Source organism: Bufo gargarizans, chromosome 3 (genome assembly GCF_014858855.1).
Source record: "Bufo gargarizans isolate SCDJY-AF-19 chromosome 3, ASM1485885v1, whole genome shotgun sequence".
Lineage (NCBI taxonomy): Eukaryota > Metazoa > Chordata > Amphibia > Anura > Bufonidae > Bufo > Bufo gargarizans.
Genome location: NC_058082.1, coordinates 108,781,441 through 108,804,586, shown reverse-complemented (window position 1 = coordinate 108,804,586; position 23,146 = coordinate 108,781,441). Strand labels below are relative to the sequence as shown.

The following is a 23,146-nucleotide window of genomic DNA, read 5'->3' as shown; positions in this document are numbered from 1 at the left end:
CACCCTTGATCTCTCAGTAGGAAAGGCATGTGGCAGCAACTCGAAGTAAATGCCCACCTGGTTAAGGAAACCTCGGCACTGAGTTGGCTCTCCCCCAAAGCGCTGTGGAAGGGGGGCAGAACCGGTCATACCCTGAAACACCACAGGCGCAGCAACAGGTGTCAGGGTAGACTCTGGCGCAACAACCGGAGCGGCAGTAGGAGCGGGCCCAGGAGCGACAACCGACCCATCGGCAACGGAAGCTAAATGAGCCGTGCGTTCAAGCAGGGTTTGCAACGCCACAGCGAACCGACCCAACAGGTGATCCTGCTGATCAAGTCTGGCAACCAGCGTAGGTAGCGAGGGTGGCCCTGTACCGTCAGAATTCATGGCTTGGTCCTAATGTCATGGAACCATGAACCAGACGTACAACAAGAGATAAGTGGAAAATAAGAAGGTTTTATTGAAGAGCAAGCCGTAGCAAAGTCCGAACGGATGGCTAAACCGAAGCAGGGTCTTGCGGAGACAGAGGTCAGGAACCAGAAGGGTGGTCAGACGAAGCCAGGAACAGGAACCAACGGGGTAGTCAGACGAAGCCGGAATCAGGAACCAACGGGGTAGTCAGACGAAGCCGGAATCAGGAACCAACGGGGTAGTCAGACGAGGCCAGGATCAGGAACCAGAAGCAGCAGCAGTCTTGGAACCATGTGAACACAGGAGGACCAAGCAAGGAACTGAAGCCACAGACCTCCTATATATATGAGCTAGGCATCCAGCTCCTCCCAGTGGGAAGGAGGAGCCGCAGGGTGGGAGGCTACAAGAAAACCCAGAAACCAAGATGGCCGCCAGCACATGTCAAACGAAGGGAACAGCAAGGAGGTAAGACCATGACACTGCCACACACTCTTGACACCATGTGAACCAATAAGTTTATCTTGGTCTCATCAGACCACAAGATATGATTCCAGTAATCCATGTCCTTAGTCTGCTTGTCCTTAGCAAACTGTTTGCGGTCCTTCTTGTGCATCATCTTTAGAAGAGGTTTCCTTCTGGGACGACAGCCATGCAGACCAATTTGATGCAGTGTGTGGTGTATAGTCTGAGCACTGACATGCTGACCCTCCACCCCTTTAACCTCTGCAGCAATGCTGGAAGCACTCAAACATCTCTTTTGAAGAGACAACCTCTGGATATGACACTGAGCATGTGCACTCAACTTCTTTGGTCGACCATGGCGAGGCCTGTTCTAAGTGGAACCTGTCTTATTAACCCACTGTATGGTCTTGGCCACTGTGCTGCAGCTCAGTTTTGGGGTGCTGGCAATCTTCCTATAGCCTAGGCCTTTTTTTTTCAGATCCTCAGAGAGTTCTTTGCCATGAGGTGCCATGTTGAACTCAAGTGACCAGTATAAGAGAGTGTGAGAGCGATAACACCAAATGTAACACACTTGAGACCTTGCAACACTAACAAGTCACATGAGACCAGGGAGAGAAAATGGCTCATTGGGCACAATTTGGCCATTTTCACATAGGGGTGTACTCACTTTTGTTGCCAGCTGTTTAGACAGTAATGGTTGTCTGTTGAGTTATTTTGAGGGCACACCAAATTTACACCGTTATACAAGCTGTACACTGACTACTTTACATTGTATCAAAGTGTCATATCTTCAGTGTTGTCCCCTGAAAAGATATAATAAAATATTTACAGAAATTTGAGGGGTGCACTCACTTTTGTCAGATACTGTATATGTGGATTTGATTCGGCATTACATCTCACCATTTACCAATCTGGAAGTAAGCCATCCGCACTGATTCTTTGTAAAACTCCATTCACATACTGTGCCGGCATACATACATAATTCCTCTGGGTAGCCATCTTATATGCTTCTGGCCTATGTAAAAAGCTGTGAACTCTCATCTTTCTGAAGCCTGGGTCGCCTATGATATAGATGGACACTTTTATTACCACTACTCTGTAAGGCCAGCAATAAAAGGTCATAAAGGCTATACCAGGCCCAGCTCATCCTATAAGATAAGATCAGCTCGCTGTCAAGCCTGGCTGGAGCGTGACGTCATTAATTTCCAGGTCTGGTTTGAGGAGAGCTAATAGCCCTTAATTAGCTCTGGGCATAAAACCAGTCCACTTTCATATTTCATTTAGGAATCAACTTATGCCCTTTCTGACACCAGATCCAGGCTCTACAGAGTATTGTGGTTAATTAGGTATCAAATATGACTAGAGGATGTGATTCTGTAGCTGACCTATGGGTGGTAGAAGAACTACAGGTCCCAGCATTACCGTGTGTGGTCTCATTCTGTAGGTAAATAAATAAGGATCGCAAATATGTATTCTGTATAAAAATATGCCGATGTATCAAGGAGATACGAGCTTAAGTATAATCCTCATTGTAGGAACTGAACTTTGATGGGGTCATAAAACACTTGGAGGCCAATCCCTAGGATTGACAGTCACTCTGCTGCCATTGGCTGACAGGAGTAAGTCTCCTGCCCATGGCAGAGTTCATAAAAACCCATGCACAAGGACAGAGGAGAGAGACCCATGGAACATCACCAGACACTTAATTGGACATTGACGGCATATCCCTGTATCAGAAGAACTTTGAGGGTCTCCCCTGATACATACTGAAAAGGGGTTTGCAAGGATTCAAAAAGGACATATGAACGACCATCTGAAACCCTCCAGAGAAACTAAGTATTCTTTCATCTTTTTCCCTTTCATTTGAACTGTCGTGATTATTTATATTGTTATTATTATTCTGTAGATTTATAGTCATTTTCATTAGACTTGTATGCACTGCTTTTTACCGCTTATTAAAGATTATAAAATCTAAGTGGCCAAGTCTTCCATATTCTAAGCTGCTGAACAACGTACCTTGCCTTTGAAGAGACGTTACCAGGTAGTTACTTAAATTGCATTTAGGAATTGTAGTTGGGGGTGATTGACTGCGGTTGGTCAGTAAGTGATATCCGGTTCATCCACTGATCTGTGTGATAGTGAATGACCCGGATAGTCGGCTCGTGGACCGGGAACCCACGTGGTGGCAGTTACCGAAGTATAGTGGGGGGGTGTTAGCCGAGTGGTAATACCCCGGTCACGTGAGGTCTCTGTGTGTGCGCAGACTCCGTCACAGACCACTACGTCAGAGCTGTGGGATCCGGAGCGATTGGATCCATAGTTCGTGACATTTTTCTGGTGGCAGCTTACGGGATTCTGTATGCTTAGAATATTAGTGCATGAAGTTATGTCCATAACTCTGTACTAAAGGATTGAAAAATTCTGGAAGACGAAGCACAGTGCATTAGTTTTGATAGAATAATAATTCACGACAGTACCCTCCCCTTTCTGTCCTATCTTTTATTTGGCAATAATGTCCGAATCCGTGAATTATGACGCCCTGAGCGTGGCTGATATCACAGCTCTGTGTGAGCACAAAGGCATTCAAGTATATGGGAAAAATAAGACTGTCCTTATCCAGGAGTTATGTGCACGGAGGAGTCAAGAGTCATCCCTGCAGGATTCAGAGAATGGAGGAGACTCTGGGGCCCCTGAGCCAGGTGACCCCTTCCAGAATGAGGATGATGAACTGGGAGGAGGACAGCCTGCTGGGGCTTGCAGTCCTCTAGCTGGACATAGCTCTGTCTCTATGCCATCCCAAAATGGTCTGGACCAACTAATGCTCAGTAACCCGGACTTATATTTTCGGCTGCTGGAGGCACGTCGTGCAGAGCGTAAGGCTGAGCTCGAGGCTGCAGAGCGCAAGGCTGAGCTCGAGGCTGCAGAGCGCAAGGCTGAGCGCGAGGCTGCAGAACGAGAACGGGAAGCTGTCCGCAGGCATGAACTGGACCTGGCCCGAGTACAGCTTCAGGGGTCCGACCGGCATGCTACATCCACAGGCCCATCCCTGATGGTCAAGCCAAAACTGCCTGTGATGGAGTCTGAGAACTGTGACATTGATCTTTTCCTGCATGCTTTTGAAACCTCATGCCAGCAGTACCAGGTACCAGAGCCACAGTGGGCGGGGCATCTAATGTCCGCACTGAAGGGCAAAGCTATGGAGGCCCTGGTCGGACTACCATTAGCAGAGCGTACCAGTTACGCGGTCATCAAAAAGGCTATTCTGGTCAAGTACCAGCTGACTCCAGAGACTTACCGTTTACGGTTCCGGTCCCTGCGGAGAGGGCCCCGAGATACTTTTATGGACCATCTGGGCAAGTTGCAGACCACCTTCCAACAGTGGTCTGATCCCCTCACAGAGGACACCAAGCAGTCCCTGGCGGATCTGATGGTCCGAGAACAGTTTGTCTCCAATTGCCCCACAGAGGTGCAAAAATACGTATGTGAGCACAAGCCGAAGAGTGCGCGAGAGGCGGCCGAGCTAGCCGATGAATATGTCGCCATGCCCAGCACTCGGGCATTCAAAGACACTCTGTCCCGTCTGGGAGGAACCTCTTCATCTGCTTCTTCCTCCCGGCCAGCTTTGTCGGTTCCTGTCCAGCGACCCTTTCACAGGCCTGCACAAAGACCGGAAGGAGTCAAGCCAGCACCGACAGACGTGCGCAAGTGCTATGCGTGCGGCAAGCCAGGACACCTCAGCCACTCGTGCCCGGAGAAGAAGATAGCACCCCCTGGCAAGCTTGCCCGCAACCCATCATCTGTGCTGTTAGTGAATGGAGCTGCAAGACACACCGCAGACAACCTACAGTCGGTTACTGTGGGCAACCGATGCACCACAGGCTTCCGCGATACAGGAGCCGAAGTCACACTAGTTCGGCCTGAACTAGTGGATGACGCAGACCTTATTCCCGGCAAAAGCCTCACCATCACGGGAGTTGGGGGGGTGAGCCCTAATGTTCCCCTAGCTCGTGTTTTCCTTGATTGGGGGGCTGGGAGTGGAGTAAGGGAGGTGGGAGTCTCTGCGGAGATCCCCACAAATGTTTTATTAGGCACTGACCTAGGACGATTGGTCTCGTGCTACGTGCCCCCTGGAAGCACACAGGACTCACCCGTCCCTATGGAGGTCCCTGGACATCCCGAGGTACTGTGCAAGGATGTTTGCGTAACATCAGATAACCTTGGGGATGGACCGCGGGAGGTGGGAGGTGGGGTGTGTGGGAGCAGTTCTCCTATGACAGGAGATGTAGAGGGGATGGCGGGTGTATGTACACAGGTAGCAAACATGTGTTTAACTGATTCAAGTTGTGCAAATGTTAAATGTGATGACAGTATTGTGCCTGTGTTGCCCGTCACTCGCAGGGCTGCAAAAGCCGCAGCGGAACGCTCCATTGGGGAAAAGCAAGTGGAAGTGTCCCCTTCCACCGGTTCGGACCCCGTGGACTTAACCGCGTCAGAGCCTCAGCCACTGTCCCTGTTCGCCACAGGACAGCTGGCTGGGACTTGTAGTGCCGCCTTTGAGCAGGCCCTGCGAGATGACCCTACCTTGGAGCAGCTAAGAGGGTTAGCTGCCAGCCCTCCCACTGAGGGAGACAAATACAGAGTGTGTTGGGACAATGGGAAACTGTATAAGGAGGACATCTCCCACAGTGACAGTAGGGTGGGGCCACTCAAGAGGCAGCTCATTGTACCTGTGCAGTTCAGGGAACAATTACTGCAAGTGGCTCATGAGATCCCCTTAGCTGGTCACCTGGGAATAACCAAAACAAAGTCCCGGGTGATGCAGAATTTTTTCTGGCCTGGCCTCGGGGCAGATGTCGCCAAGTACTGCAGGTCCTGCGACACCTGTCAGCGAGTTGGCAAAGCAGGAGACCGTCACCGAGCTCCATTGAATCCCTTACCAATAATTGATGAACCCTTCAGGAGGGTGGCCGTGGACATCATTGGTCCCCTGGCCATCCCCAGCAGTTCGGGTAAACGGTTCATATTAACCCTGGTGGATTACGCGACGCGCTACCCGGAAGCAGTGGCGTTATCCTCCATTAGGGCGGACAAGGTTGCAGACGCCCTGCTGGGGATCTTCACGAGAGTGGGGTTCCCAGCTGAGCTTCTCAGCGACCAAGGACCTCAGTTCATGTCTGAACTAATGCAGGGGCTCTGTAGGAAAATACAGGTGAACCATATCGTAGCCAGCCCTTACCACCCACAAACAAACGGCCTCTGTGAGCGCTTCAACGGGACGTTGAAGCAGATGCTGAAGACGTTTGTGGAGGCGCAAGGGAAGGACTGGGAACGATGTCTACCTCACCTGCTATTTGCCTACAGAGAGGTTCCCCAGGAGTCAACCGGGTTTTCGCCCTTTGAACTCCTGTATGGTCGACGAGTAAGAGGTCCCCTAGACCTAATCAGAGAGTCTTGGGAAGGCAAGGTTGCCGGAACTGAAGTCTCTGTAGTAGACTATGTCCTCAGGTTCCGAGACAAAATGGAGTCGCTGGTAGGTCTGGTACAGGAGAATATGGTGCAGGCCCAAAGCAAACAGAAGCAGTGGTATAACCGCACTGCCCGAGAGAGAATCTACCAGGAGGGGCAGAAGGTCTATGTCCTGCTGCCAATGCGGCAAAACAAACTGCAAGCTGCATGGGAAGGGCCGTACCCCATTGTCAAATGTCTGAGTAAGGTAAATTATGTGGTGGGCCGTGGAGAGGGAGGTAGGAGACAGAAGACGTTTCATGTCAACATGCTCAAGGAGCATCACGAGAGAACGCCACATGTTATGCCGGTTTGCAGCCTGCCCGAAAGGGAGGAGGCCGACCCCCTACTAGATCTGCTAGCTGACACTCGAGAGTTGGAGGTGGACTTAACCCTCAACCCTCAACTCTCGTCCCAGCAGAGATCTCAGCTCTTAGAAGTGTTGACGGCTCACCGTGACACTTTTACAGGGAAACCCGGGAGAACACACCTTGCAGTCCATCATGTGGACACAGGTACACATGCTCCCACAAAGCAGTCCGCCTACCGTGTCTCACTGGAGGTCCAGGCAGACCTCAGGAGGGAGATCGAGGAAATGAAGCAGCTTGGGGTCATTCAGAAATCCCACAGCGCTTGGGCCTCACCGGTGGTTCTGGTCCCGAAGAAAGATCAGACAACCAGGTTCTGTGTGGATTATCGGAAACTGAATGCCATCACAACCTCGGATGCTTACCCCATGCCCAGGATTGATGAACTGTTAGATAAGTTGGCAGGAGCCAGCTACCTGACAATCATGGACCTGAGCAGGGGGTATTGGCAGATTCCCCTGACCTCGGAGGCTCAGGAGAAGTCGGCCTTCATCACCCCTTTCGGCTTATACGAATTTACTGTAATGCCGTTTGGGATGAAGAATGCGCCAGCCACCTTTCAAAGGCTTGTGAATGACTTGCTGGAAGGACTAGAAGAATGTGCTGTCGCCTATTTAGACGACATTGCCGTGTATAGCCCCACGTGGAAGGAGCATCTGGTGCACCTGTCGCAAGTACTGGACAAACTTGCTGCGGCTGGACTAACTGTTAAGCCTAGCAAGTGCCAGCTGGGCATGAATGAGGTCACTTACTTAGGCCACAGAGTAGGAGGAGGCACACTGAGGCCTGAAATAGAGAAGGTGAAAGCCATTACGAGATGGCCAACACCTCTCACCAAGAAGCAGGTCATGTCTTTCTTGGGAACGGCCGGGTACTATAGGAAGTTCATCCCGAACTATAGCGCCCTGGCCAAGCCTCTGACAGACTTGACCAAGAAGAAGCTGCCCAGGATGGTGTCATGGACGCCGGAATGCGAGCAAGGCTTCCAGGCCCTGAAGGATGCACTAGCCAGTGCTCCTGTGCTTCAGGCCCCAGATTTCACTCAGAAGTTTGTGGTCCACACGGATGCTTCCGCCTTTGGTCTGGGTGCAGTCCTGAGTCAGGTGAACCAGGCCGGGGAGGAGCATCCTGTACTATACCTGAGCCGTAAGTTACTGGCCAGGGAGACCAGCTACTCCACAATAGAGAAGGAGTGTTTAGCTATTGTGTGGTCCCTGCAAAAGCTACAACACTACCTGTATGGACGCAATTTCACAGTGATCACTGATCACAATCCCCTCAGCTGGTTGGCACGGCTCGCAGGAGACAATGCGAAACTGCTGAGATGGAGCCTGATTTTGCAGCAGTACAACTTCACCGTGCAGCACAGAAAAGGTAGTTTACATGGAAATGCCGACGGGTTGTCGCGGCAGGGAGAATCGGCCGGAGATGGCTGGGTTGCTGTGGAATAGGCTTGTGGCCATTTCCCCAGGCAACCTTTTAAAAGAGGGAGGTGTGCCGGCATACATACATAATTCCTCTGGGTAGCCATCTTATATGCTTCTGGCCTATGTAAAAAGCTGTGAACTCTCATCTTTCTGAAGCCTGGGTCGCCTATGATATAGATGGACACTTTTATTACCACTACTCTGTAAGGCCAGCAATAAAAGGTCATAAAGGCTATACCAGGCCCAGCTCATCCTATAAGATAAGATCAGCTCGCTGTCAAGCCTGGCTGGAGCGTGACGTCATTAATTTCCAGGTCTGGTTTGAGGAGAGCTAATAGCCCTTAATTAGCTCTGGGCATAAAACCAGTCCACTTTCATATTTCATTTAGGAATCAACTTATGCCCTTTCTGACACCAGATCCAGGCTCTACAGAGTATTGTGGTTAATTAGGTATCAAATATGACTAGAGGATGTGATTCTGTAGCTGACCTATGGGTGGTAGAAGAACTACAGGTCCCAGCATTACCGTGTGTGGTCTCATTCTGTAGGTAAATAAATAAGGATCGCAAATATGTATTCTGTATAAAAATATGCCGATGTATCAAGGAGATACGAGCTTAAGTATAATCCTCATTGTAGGAACTGAACTTTGATGGGGTCATAAAACACTTGGAGGCCAATCCCTAGGATTGACAGTCACTCTGCTGCCATTGGCTGACAGGAGTAAGTCTCCTGCCCATGGCAGAGTTCATAAAAACCCATGCACAAGGACAGAGGAGAGAGACCCATGGAACATCACCAGACACTTAATTGGACATTGACGGCATATCCCTGTATCAGAAGAACTTTGAGGGTCTCCCCTGATACATACTGAAAAGGGGTTTGCAAGGATTCAAAAAGGACATATGAACGACCATCTGAAACCCTCCAGAGAAACTAAGTATTCTTTCATCTTTTTCCCTTTCATTTGAACTGTCGTGATTATTTATATTGTTATTATTATTCTGTAGATTTATAGTCATTTTCATTAGACTTGTATGCACTGCTTTTTACCGCTTATTAAAGATTATAAAATCTAAGTGGCCAAGTCTTCCATATTCTAAGCTGCTGAACAACGTACCTTGCCTTTGAAGAGACGTTACCAGGTAGTTACTTAAATTGCATTTAGGAATTGTAGTTGGGGGTGATTGACTGCGGTTGGTCAGTAAGTGATATCCGGTTCATCCACTGATCTGTGTGATAGTGAATGACCCGGATAGTCGGCTCGTGGACCGGGAACCCACGTGGTGGCAGTTACCGAAGTATAGTGGGGGGGTGTTAGCCGAGTGGTAATACCCCGGTCACGTGAGGTCTCTGTGTGTGCGCAGACTCCGTCACAGACCACTACGTCAGAGCTGTGGGATCCGGAGCGATCGGATCCATAGTTCGTGACACATACGATGTTCTATCCTGCGTTGCTGATTTTCTTTTGCACAATTTGTTCTGTAAATCCACAATATATTTCCAATGATGGAGATTGCATTAATTTCCCAAATAAAATGAATGAATAAAAAGTAAATAATAAAGAAAGGCCTGAATTTTACAGGTTATTATGTATGGAGATATGAATGCAATCTGCCCAAGACCTAGGTGCAACGACTTTCTTAAGATTTGAAGGTCGCCAGGAAATAAATCTGATATCCTGGAGACATGAGTTCTCCATAGAACTGGAAAAGACTCGCTAAATGGGTGTAGCTGGCAATTGTGTGCCGACGTCATGTAAAACAATGCCCTTCTGACAGATCAGGACAATGCGGCCTAATTATAGAAGCTCAGACAAATGGACTTTTATGTGGCCAGTGTCATAATATTACAACACTATGAAATTAATTCCGAAAGTGTATGTCAGCAAGCAGGCAGCAGAGGACAATGTGACAATTGTCCATACCAATCTGCGGTTCTCCTTTCCCGTGAGACAATAAAACATATTAGTCAACATAAGGAATACAAATTAAGCAGTAAAGTCACTAATTCCAAGGAAAATATTACAATCCATTCTGTTCCAGTGCACCATATGCTGACTCGGCACTGCGTGTAGTTGGAAGATCTACTGGAAACACATTAAAATGCCATACCTTACCAAGTGCCTCTAAATCCTCCTCAGTCCTTTTTTCCTTTAGAACTTTTAATCTTGGACCGTTCTACATAGAACAACCTACATTGGTAACTATCTCGCCACTGGGTTAAGAATTGACGGCTGATGGCCATAGGATGTAGCTATAGATGTCACTGACGTCATTCACACAATGGTGAAGGAGAAGGTGGGGGACTTTACAGAGGGTGAACCCTGTAGCAGTTGCTATGACCCAGCACTTAAAGTGATAAGGGGATAACGACCCCTGTCCATATTCCCTATCTGGTAAGAGTTATTCCTACTAATAGCCCTTAATTAGCTCTGGGCTCTCCTTGGCTTCCCTGCCAGTCCGCCCGGCATCTTCACAGCTCCGCATGGTGCCCCCCTGTTGGCTGATATGGATTGCAGCCTCCTGTGACTTTAGTGTTGAGCTATTACTGCTGTTCTCTAGCATATTCCCTGTAGCTCAAAGCTATTTAAGGCTCCATTCATACGACCATATGTGGGGTGCACACGGACATCATCCGTATTTTTGGGATCGGTGATTTGCGGACTGCAAAACAGATACAGTCATGTGAATGCCCCCTAACACAGAGGGTTCACATCCACTTGATAGCCGTGACAGTGGCCATTCATTTGAATGGACCCTATGGTATATAATGTTACACTTCCTATGTAACGGCTGTTATGGAGAGTTAGAAACGTCTTGATTTAAAAAGGTGTGGTCTTCATGAGACAAGCGTTTTAAGTTCTCTGTCCAACTCTTCACGTCACATGGGCCAAGTGGTGGCTCAATATCTAAAGCCAGCAATGGAGTGAGTCACAGTCTGCTCAACTTTCAGGGACCGTCAGATAACACAGTCTCTCACAGGGAATGACCTCAGTGCTCCCAAATGGTGACGTTACTAGAGATGGCCTTGCGGTGCCCCCTGCGGTCGTTTCGTGGCGAACTTTGCTCGTTCGCTATTTGCCGAATGGGCGAACATATGGCGATATTCGTGCCCGCCATATTCTTTTACATTGTGAAGAACTTTGACCTATGACACATCCATCAGGTGGTACAGGACAGTCAATTGAGACGTTTTAGCACATGGACATACCCCCTACCAGTGGCGTAGCTACAGGGGTCGCAGCGGTCGCAATTGCGACCGGGCCCCTGAGCCAGGGGGGCCCACGGCCCCCCCACCGCCTCCTATTCAAAATCCAGGCCAGGGCCCGCCCCGGGGGCAGTGTGCACGGCGCAGAGCAGGCTGTTGGCCGGGCGGCTCGCTCATGTGTCTGTCATGTCAGAGGCGCGGCCTTGAGTGAGGTCTGACTGAGGGAGGAGGAGCCGGAGGCGTGGTTTCCGCGCATCTCCGGCTCCCAGTCAGACACACTCAGAAGCAGGCGGCAGTGCGGAAGTGCGGTGGCTGGCGGCGAGGTGAGTTAACTGTCTAGTGGTGACACTGACAGTCCAGACAGTGTCTCTCTACTCTGAGTCCTGATCCACACGAGCTTGAACCTGCAGCTTGTGCTCATTGTTGATGTTTTCAGTGCTCAGTGAAGCAGAAAATACCACATTGAGGCAAATAAAAGCTAAATTGCTGCCCATAAAGCCAAGGACCAAAGCAGAGCTGATTCTGTCAACGCAGCAGAGCTTGGTGTTCTCATCTAAATGAACATCATGACAATGTAACCAGCGGCTTTATATAAGAGAGCAGACAAGCTACAGTATCATAAGAAGAAGACAATCTCAACTCTGCTACATCTGCTCTTCCTACTGAGTATAAACGTAAACCGGCATAAACAAAGCAAACAAGTGCTGGTCCTTCCTGTCCTGGGATAGGGGGTGTAGTAGTGGGGACCGGCTTACGTGGCTTACTGTTTTCAGTATGCCACTGGCCTTAGAGGTGAGGACCCATTTTTGGTGACCAAATGCTACATTTTGCACCCATAAGGTACAATTTCTGGAAGGGTTAGAAAATGTGTCTGAAGGTGCTCATACCAAAGTGATGGTGGAAGTGAGGAGAAGGTGTCAGTGCCTCAAACCTCGGCCAAGTCTGTAGCAGAGGATGTGTTCATAAGAGGCCTGTGGGGAGCATTAATATCATAGAGACTTGGGAGTGCGGCTTGTATCAGCACAATGACTACCATCACATGTAACAGGAACCTCAGAGTGCAGATCGCCACCTCTGATAGAGCGCACCAAATGGACTTAATGGATCTCTTCACCCTGAAAATTACCCGATGCTTCCCTCACAAGGGGTGACCCCATCCCTAAAAGCTTCTCTGGAAGAAATGCCTCTCCAAAGAGTTCAGCAATCTGCAAAGATCATCGATCCAGTGCAAAAACTCAATAATTAAGAGAGAGAAGAGAGAGCGGCACAGAGGAATAATCTGACTAAAATGTCTTCTATCTTAAGTAGAAGCACAGGAAGCTAGAAGTGAATGTGTAATATATATATATATATATATATATATATATACACACAGTGCTGCCCATAATTATTCATACCCCTGGCAAATTTAGACTTAGTTACTTTTATTTAACCAGCAAGTAATTTTTTGACAGGAAATGACATAGGTGTCTCCCAAGAGATAATAAGACGATGTTGTCGTTGAGAATCCTGCAGGGAAGGGGTCAGGTCAAGAATTTGGTATGAGGGGGGTTGGGGGTGCCGTTTCAATTTTTGCCTCCCTGGTCATAAAGCACTGAGGGAAGGGGGGCCCAAGCTAAAATCTTGCACCAGGGCCCATGAGACTTTAGCTACGCCCCTGCCCCCTACCTTGCCATTTTACATTCAGTCTTTCGCCAGTGTATGGAGGGGTTGCTGTGTGGAGCAGGGACAGACTGATAGGGACACCAAACGCTAGCTCATAGGGCCACAAAAGTCCTTTTAAGGATGGGTATAGGTGTGCTATCGATAGGTGTGACTTACTGAGGGGTGTAATATACTTATAATATACTTTCCAACATAGAAAGTATATTATAGTGCATTTGTATTGTGCAGCAGTTGTGTGCGGTTCTGCTGCGATACTGCAGCTACACAGAGTGCCAAACGGCATTGGAACAAATCATTTCTACTGGTGTGATTCATCAGTTGCCCCCCCAAAAAACTGATTAAAGCAGGGGTGTTATATACCAGTTATATACTTTCTATATAGTGCATTTAGGTAGTGCAGCATTTGTCTGAGGTTTTGCTGCATTACCGCATCTACACAGAGTGAAAAACACTATTGGAACAAATCATTTCTATTGGTGTGATATACCATTTGCCCCCAAAAAAACTTATTGAGGCAGGGGTGTAATATACCTATAATATACTTTCTATATAGTGCATTTGTATTGTGCAGCATTTGTGTGTGGTTCTGCTGAGATACCGCAGCTATACAGAGGGACAAACACTATTGCAGGGCTGGCCAACCTGCGGCTCTCCAGCTGTTGTAAAACTACAATTCCCATCATGTCGTGCTGTAGGCTGATAGTTGTAGGCTGTCTGGGCATGCTGGGAGTTGTAGTTTTGCAACAGCTGGAGAGCCACAGGTTGGCCAGCCCTGCACTATTGGAACAACTACACTCACTTAAAGAATTATTAGGAACACCATACTAATACGGTGTTGGACCCCCTTTTGCCTTCAGAACTGCCTTAATTCTACGTGGCATTGATTCAACAAGGTGCTAATAGCATTTTTTAGAAATGTTGGCCCATATTGATAGGATAGCATCTTGCAGTTGATGGAGATTTGAGGGATGCACATCCAGGGCACGAAGCTCCTGTTCCACCACATCCCAAAGATGCTCTATTGGGTTGAGATCTGGTGACTGTGGGGGCCATTTTAGTACAGTGAACTCATTGTCATGTTCAAGAAACCAATTTGAAATGATTCGAGCTTTGTGACATGGTGCATTATCCTGCTGGAAGTAGCCATCAGAGGATGGGTACATGGTGGTTATGAAGGGATGGACATGGTCAGAAACAATGCTCAGGTAGCCCGTGGCATTTAAATGATGGCCAATTGGCACTAAGGGGCCTAAAGTGTGCCCAGAAAACATCCCCCACACCATTACACCACCACCAGCAGCCTGCACAGTGGTAACAAGGCATGATGGATACATGTTCTCATTCTGTTTACGCCAAATTCGGACTCTACCATTTGAATGTCTCAACAGAAATCGAGACTCATCAGACCAGGCAACATTTTTCCAGTCTTCAACAGTCCAATTTTGGTGAGCTTGTGCAAATTGTAGCCTCTTTTTCCTATTTGTAGTGGAGATGAGTGGTACCCGGTGGGGTCTTTTGCTGTTGTAGCCCATCCGTCTCAAGGTTGTGCGTGTTGTGGCTTCACAAATGCTTTGCTGCATACCTCGGTTGTAACGAGTGGTTATTTCAGTCACCGTTGCTCTTCTATCAGCTTGAATCAGTCGGCCCATTCTCCTCTGACCTCTAGCATCAACAAGGCATTTTCGCCCACAGGACTGCCACATACTGGATGTTTTTCCCTTTTCACACCATTCTTTGTAAACCCTAGAAATGGTTGTGCGTGAAAATCCCAGTAACTGAGCAGATTGTGAAATACTCAGACCGGCCAGTCTGGCACCAACAACCATGCCACGCTCAAAATTGCTTAAATCACCATTCTTTCCCATTCTGACATTCAGCTTGGAGTTCAGGAGATTGTCTTGACCAGGACCACAACCCTACATGCATTGAAGCAACTGCCATGTGATTGGTTGACTAGATAATCGCATTAATGAGAAATAGAACAGGTGTTCCTAATAATTCTTTAGGTGAGCGTAATTGCACCTGTTGTGATTAGAGATGAGTGAATCGAAGCTGACGAAGTCGAATTCGTTCCGAATTTCAGGAAAAATTAGATTATGAACGAATGCGAATTTTCGAACGCTTTGTGGTAACGAGTCGCATTATTAGCAAGAGTTTAAAGTGCCCACATATAGCAAATAGTGTGACACTGCATCAAGATAAATCAGGCGTGGATCAGCCAGGATTTCAACACACCAATGCCTGATGCATCAGACTAGATCATCTATGGTGCCACACCAACATTTTGACAAAAGAGACCGTTTTCTTCTGGCTACCTGCCTCAGCTACTATTCTGATGCTGTTACCCGCCTGATGCCAAACATCTGATGCCAAGTGCTTGTTCTTTCACCCGCCATCTTCAGCGAGTACTAGTATTGCCACCCACCTCCACACTATGTCACCTTGCCACTCTGTGGCCTACTGATGCTGCTATATCCACACTATGTCACCTTGCCACTCTGGCCTCCTGATGCTGCCATCTCCACACTATGTAACCTGGCCACTCGCTGACCTCCACATACTGCTGCCAACTACATACTCTGTGATTGTGCCACTCGGTGGCCTCCTCATGCTGCTGCCACCTCCACACTGTCATTGTGCCACTCTGTGGCCTCCTCATGCTGCCCCTACCTCCAGACTTTGTCATTGGGCCACTGTGTGGTCTCCTCATGCTGCTTCCACCTCACCACTCTGTCATAGGGACACTCTATGGACTTCTCAGGATGTTCACACCCTCCCCACTCAATGACTGGGCCCCTATTTTGGCTTTTGGCCTGGCTGACATCATCATTTATTTGACCTTTTTTTTCTAATCTGTCAGAAGGAAGTAAAAATGAGATGCACAACAAATCCTGGCTGTCTGTGTAGCAGCTGTAAGTCCTGTATGGCCCCATCAGAATTGACTTATGATTTGGTAGCCAAAAGCAGGAGTGGGTACAAAACACAGAAGACATGCAAATATTCCATTCACGTGTCATCTCAGTTTTAGATCCATTCCTATTTTAATTAGCATTAGCAATACTGAGAAAATGCTGACCGGGTAAAGGCGTATGCTCCAAAATAAGGATCAGTTTTTTTGTGGGTTATTGTTCTGACGGATCAGAGGAAGGGCAAATTAATCAGTGACGTCAACACAAACTTACTGCTGACATCAACACAAACTTACTGCTGACAATGTATAAGCATTCAATAGAACAGTTTCTGTAGACATCTATGTGGAATCAGCTGACAAGGGTGTAAAAGGAGTGCGCTTCTTCTTGACACTAAAATCGACCTATGAGGGCTGTTTCACACGAGCGAGTCGGGAATCACGCTCCGTGTGTGAGTGTGATCCTCTGCTCTGGACCTGCAGGAGCGCACGGCATTATCATGATTTATAATGCTATGTGCCTCTGCTTGACCTGATTTCTACAGAACCCTACTGACCACTTTATGTCACTATAATTCTGTAGAAATAAGGCCAAGCAGAGACACATAGCATTATAAATCATGATAATGCCGTGCGCTCCTGCAAGTCCAGAGCGGAGGATCACACTCGCACACGGAGCGTGATTCCCGCAATGGACTTGCTCGTGTGAAACAGCCCTAAGGCAGAGTTCATACTTGAGTTATTAGGCCAGTTTTGGCAAATTTAAGTATACTTTCTTATAATTTTAATCAAGTTTTGGTTTAATAAAATCAATGTTAAAATATTTAATAAATTTAATAATAAAAATTAAATGTTGCATAACACAGGAGAGAATCGGCCAGTCTTCTGTTTATTCAGCGATATGGAGGGTGTTGTGATGGAGAAAGCATTCCAAAAAAACTATTCCTCTACACCTGGATCCGAATCCTGTCAAGATTGATGCAAGTGCGGTATTGGCTGCTTATCCAGCAAGATACTTCTGGGGGAACCTGCCTGCCAGGCTTAGGCCTCTACTAGCGACAGACAATGAGAAGACAAACCTTGTTCTTTTCTGTACACTGAATGAATCCTTTTTGGGGCCTGTACTCCACTGGCCTGCGGTAAAATTGATATCTAATGACCGTCTTATATACCTCCAGCCATATAATCACTTGATGTTTTCTGTCCGGTGAATGCCTAATGTTTGGGGCCCGAACTCCCATGGCCTAAAATAAAACTTTTCTAGGCTCCAGCAGGGCACATTTTTGAGAGTTTCAATTTAAGACGCATAAAAATGGCCCCTGAAAAAAATACATATATTTTGTGGGAATTTTTGCCATTGATACCCCTCTGGTATGTCACTGTCCATGTTGTGAGACGATTTGTGCCCTTCTAGTAAGTATTTGGTGGCTGCAAATATGAGCTGAAGGTTTTTCAGGTTCGCCTGCCATTAAAGTGAATAGGGCCCGCCGCGAATTTGTAGTTCGCGAACATTTGATCGCATTCGCGAACCGTCCCGGCCAATGTTCGTCCATCACTAGACGTCGCTAGTTCTGAGCAGCAGGTCTCCATGAATTGCCTTTAAAAGGGTTTTCCAAGATTCTATTGATGACCTATCCTCAGTATTGGCGGGGGTCCACGTTATCGGCTGTTAGAAGAGGCTGTGGCCCTCTAGTAAGTGATGTGGACTCTTCCTAGGAGAAGCCCAGTCGCATTCAAGTGAATGGGGCTGAGCAGGGGCGTAGCTATAGGGGAAGCAGCGGAAGTGGCTGCTTTGGGGCCCGAACTCAGAAGGGGCCCACCCAGGAGTAGGGCTAATAGATTTTATTGTCAAGGTCCACCCAACAATATTATAAAATGAAATTATATACAGAGACACTATAGAAAATGGACGGAGCGGCTGCTGGGCGTCTGAGAGAGCGATCTTTACTAGACACGGGTGTCATGGGGCTGCGAAAAAGTTGCTGGGGAGGGGCGGGGCCCATTCAAAAATTTGCTATGGGGCCCAGTCATATCTAGTTACACCATTGGGGCTGAGCTGCCATACCGAGCACGACCACTATCCAAAGGGCAGCGCTGTGCTTTATAAACTGGTGAGCGAGGAGGCTGCGGCACTCACCTGGTAAATTTTCCCCATTGCTTACACATACATGGTAAAAGGTGGTTTGTAAGTTACATGCGTCTAACGTGAGTGCGAACACTGGTTTGTACATGCACATTCTGCCTATGGAGAAATCTCTTCTCTTACGACATCCCATTTGCAGCCCCTGACGGTATTTTCCCATTAAAGGAATATCTGAACTGATCTGCGATGCCTGCCTGGAACCCAGAAGCCAGAAAATAACTGCATGTTATTTCATCCTAAGAAACTAAATAGTTATTTTGGGTTAAATCCAATGTACAAAGAAGCCAAGGACTGGATCTGCAGAGATGGTGTAAACTCCCATGCTGTGAGAGAGGGCACTGAGAAGACAGGAGGGTACACACTGGAGCTACAGGACCGCTGCCTGGAAAATGGGCAGTCTGTGTTTCCTGGCTGCTGAATTCCTTCGAGTTCAGTAAAGGTCTTAGTGCACACTTTTTAATGTATTTATGACTTTTACGGCTATGACACCCGAACAATTCAATCACCCTCTATACATACTATGCGATTGTTTGGTACTTACACATTGGTTTATTCAGCATTTCTCAATAAATTTTGATTAAAAATCACGGAAAAAGATACAAAACATCCTGCACGATGTGATAACTGAATATGAGGATAGGTCATCAATATTAAAATCCCGGAATAGCACTTTAAACTTGTTTGTATTCCGACCTGCGAACATGGACGCATTTTTATACAGACCACTCGCAGATAGTTCAGTGTTCTGTCTGTTTTTCTGAAAGAAGATGCCTTTGGACACGGACGTATTTTCTTTCCGTGCCTGTTCCGCTTCTTTTGCGGACCGTATACGGAACCATTCATTTCAATGGGTCCGCAAAAAAAAAAAAAGAAGGAAGTTGCTCCGTGTGCATTCCATTTCCGTATGTCCGTATTTCTGTTCCGCACAAAAATAGAACATATCCTATTAGGCTCCATTCACACGTCCGCAAGTGTTGTCCGTTGTCCGGTGCGGACCCATTCATTCTCTATGGGGCCGGAAGAGATGCGGAGAGCACACTATGTGCCCTCCGCATCCACTTTTCCAGAGCGCACCCCCGATCGTCCAGTCCGCAGCTCCGGAAAAATATAGAACATGTCCTATTCTTGTCCGCAATTGCGCACAAGAATAGGCAGTTCTAATGGGGTGCCGGATGGGTGTATTGCGGATCCGCAATTTGCGTATCCGCAATACACTATGGACGTGTGAATGGACCCTTAATTGTCCGCATTATAGACAAGGATAGGACTGTTCTATTAGGGACAAGCTGTTCCGTTCCGCAAAATACGAAATGCACACAGATGTCATCCGTATTTTTTGCAGATACGTTTTTTGCGGACTGCAAAATTCATACAGTCGTGTGCATGAGGCCTTAGGTTTACTTTTTGCTGACAGCTATGTAAGGGTAGATTTAGATATTTTTATACACGCAATAAAAATTGCGTTGAAAGCGTTTAAAAATTCACCGCAGTTTTACCAGGTTTGCTGCGCTTTTGTGACGTTGTTATTTACTGTGCATTTCACTTGTATAAATTGCACTTTCAATAACTATATCACTCACGGTGCGTTTCCAGCAGTGTTTTTTTACCACATGGTCAAAGTCATTTTACGTAGCTACTGTATACCCTCAAGTCAATAGGCAGCTATAGCCGAACTAATAGGGGCGTGAGCACTCCACGTGCCTAGGGGAGCATAAATGGTTGTGGACCACTTCCTGTGTGCCTATATCTCCGGATGGCCAAGTTATATGCCCAGTAGAGGCTGTAACTAAGTTGTGTGCCATTACTTGATGCCAGCACTGGCCAAGCTGTGTGTCAATACTATAAGCCAACAAGCTGTGTGCCCAATTGTGACTGTAACCACCAAGCTCAGTGCCCCGTTTGTAACCATTATGTTTGTAAATCCACTCAGAATAAATTGGGGTCATTTATCAAAATGGTGTAAAGTAGAACTGGCTTAGTTGCCCATAGCAACCAATCAGATTCCACCTTTCATTTTGGACAGTTTATTTGGAAAATGAAAGGAGGAATCTGATTGGTTGCTATGGGCAACTAAGCCAGTTCTACTTTACACCATTTTGATAAATGACCCCAAAAATTGCGTTACTTTAAACTTTGTCTCAAGTACTGTGTCTGCCATAAAATGTGCTGAATAAATTATTATAAATGTATTCGCCTGTCCACATTCCTTTTTTTTTTTTTTTTTCTATCTTTGGCTAAATATAATGCATCAAAAACTCAAAAACTGTGGGGCAGATTTCCTAGTGTTTTGGGAATTTTGATGCAATCTTAGTGCTCTGAGATGTCAAGCGTTTGACAAAAAACTAGCTCTAAAGCACTTGGTCCCTTTAAATAACAACCTCAGCTCTGCTACATCTGTCATACTAACACATGACAACCCTGATAGTACAGAAGGATAGCTTTATTCCAGTGACTGCTACACATCAGGCTGTAATGAGGTGACTGCGCCTCCAGACCGCCCCCAGGAGGAGCTCTGCCCTCTGCAAGCAGCACACACACACACACGGCTCTGCTGTGTCGCACTGCTGCGTGGTGGCTTGTGTCCTGCATGGGCTGTGCGGGGAGCTGTGCGTTGGAGGGACAGGGGACTGGACGTGCCAGGAGGACGATGCATCTGACTGAGGTACAGCTTGGCACCTCTGCCAATAAGAACTAACTCCTAATTTTAACCTGTTTAATGCTGACAAGTTCTGAGGAGGAGAGGGAATGGCAAGAAATGGATGTTACATGGACTGTGCATGAAATTCTGTGTTTTCCATAGCACTGCAAGTAAACCTACTACATAAAATCAACAGTTTGTATGGCATTCAGCTCTGCTACATCAGTGTATGGCATAATGCATGTCGACTGCAGAAGTTAATTACTTTCGTCATCCATAATCCAGCAGATTCCAGTAAAAAGAAAATGTAGCGTTTAGTAAGGAGGCACGGGCTGACGCGTTTCGAATCAGTTTCAGTAATTTTTACTCATAGCATCATTCTGCGTCCTCAATAAATTCCTGCGCTGGAGCACAAGTGACAGGTCATGGATGATGCTGTCTCCACTACACCGAGCGTTTCGTGCACTGACGACTACTGGGATGTAGTGGAGGAGCTAACACATTCTGGTGGGGACTGGTCTGTGTGTGTGTGTGTGTGTGTGTGTCCCCCCCACTGTCACTACTCTGGTCGCAGGTGATAATTTAGCCAGTCCAACCATTAATAATCGCTGAGCATCTGGCGATAACCAATAAAGATCTGTTTTTGGCCTCCTGCACACGACCGTAGGTGTCCCGCTGCCGTATTGCGGATCCGCAATACACGGGCACCGTTCCGTGTGTATTCCGCATCACACATGTGGACCCATTCACTTCAATGGGTCCGCAAATCCGGAGATGCGGAACGAAAGCACGGAACGGAAGCAATACAGAGTGCTTCCGTGGGGTTTCGTCCCGTACTTCCGTTCCACAAAAAGATAGAACATGTCCTATATTGTTGCGGAACGGCCGGATCGCGGACCCATTAAATTGAATAGGCCTGCGATCCGCTGCGGGTGCCCCACGGTCGGTGTTCGTGCATTAGGCCTTATTAGTCAGATACCAGGAGTAATTTTTGGTCCTAAAATTTCCTCACAATCAGCAAGAATTTTCCATTTAGGACAAAGCAGATAAAATACGACTTCCCGTGTGGAGATGGTTGTGGTCATAGCAGAAGTTTTCTTTTGGTCATAGGTGTTACACACATGAGATAATTGTATATGTACTGTGCTGTATATGTATGGCACAGCTTGAAAAGGGGATTGGCTAATTGTTCGGTCCCTTCAACTCAACTCTTACTTTACCTGCCTCTTTTCTCCCCTTCCCATAAATAACCACACAACACTACTGCTTGGATTTAATTGGCCACAGCAGCCGTTTATTAAATGAATACATAACATAATTAACATAAATTAACATAAATTAACCAATGACGAGGGAGGTCCTAGAAGCCCCAATAGCCTCATCAACACCGGGAAAAAACCCTGCGACTCCATCTTGCCCCCAGCCGTTGAACCCAGCTCGGAGGCAGCAACTGATGGACGCCTAGTTCGTTAATCCCAGCTCCTCCATGAGAGTCCAGCACCTCCCGCGGGGCCCTCCCATCCTCAGATACCACCATCTTTTTCCACTTCAAGGACCTCCCCCGCCTCCACGACTGCCGCGACAACCACAAAACATACAACCCCCCCCCCCCCACACACAATAAATATCATTATACATTAATCACTTAACGTTCCCCTAACCGTACAAACCCCCTCAACTAGGGCCGGGCGGGTGGGCGTTCGCTTCCCCTGGCCGAATGCCACTAAGCACCGCCTCCCCCTCGCTCCACTTCATAACCCCTCCCCCGTTCGCATGGCAACCCGCGCCATTACCTAACACCTCCTCCGATCCTTAACCTCTTCCCTCCCTGTCCCCTCACACCCAACCCCCTTCATGAGCGGCCTCCCCCTACCGCTCCGCTCCATGTCCGGCCTAACTATCTCTCCCGATCCTGCCGTACGTATGCATGCTCAGCTTGGCCGAGCATGCGTAGGTATGGGGAGAAAGAAGAAAGTCACTGCCAGCCACCTCTGTCAGCGGCTTATCCTCTGAGAGCAAAAAGATCGGGCAGTTGAAATCCAACATGCCTGATTCTGATTCCTCCGACCTCGGTGTTGGGGGGGGAGTCGGCATACCCCATACACATTAGATGGTCAGCTGAAATCAGTAGGTGTGCCGACATATAGTTACATAAGTCCATCAGGTTCAATCAAACTGGTGTAAAGTAGAACTGGCTAAGGGTACTTTCACATTTCACACTAACGTTAAAGTTTTCCGGTATTGAGTTCCATCTAAGGGGCTCAATAGCGGGAAAAAACGCTTCAGTTTTATCCTAATGCATTCTGAAGGGAAAGCATTCCGTTCAGGATGCATCAGTTCAGTCCCTCTTACGGTATTTGGTCGGAGAAAATATCGCAGCATTCCAGATAAATTGCTATAGAAATTTATTAATGCCGGATCCGATA

At 47.5% G+C, this 23,146-nt stretch overlaps 1 protein-coding gene across 1 annotated transcript in view; it reads left to right on the top strand.

Annotated features, from left to right (window-relative positions):
- Positions 1 to 20,629: 20,629 nt before the first annotated feature.
- TNS2 (tensin 2) overlaps positions 20,630 to 23,146 on the top strand; it is a 175,443-nt gene continuing 172,926 nt past the window's right edge. Inside the window, exon 1 of the mRNA XM_044287578.1 lies at positions 20,630 to 20,744. Within this exon, the coding sequence (XP_044143513.1) occupies positions 20,670 to 20,744 (75 nt within the window). The 5' untranslated portion in view covers positions 20,630 to 20,669. The remainder of the gene's footprint in view (positions 20,745 to 23,146) is intronic.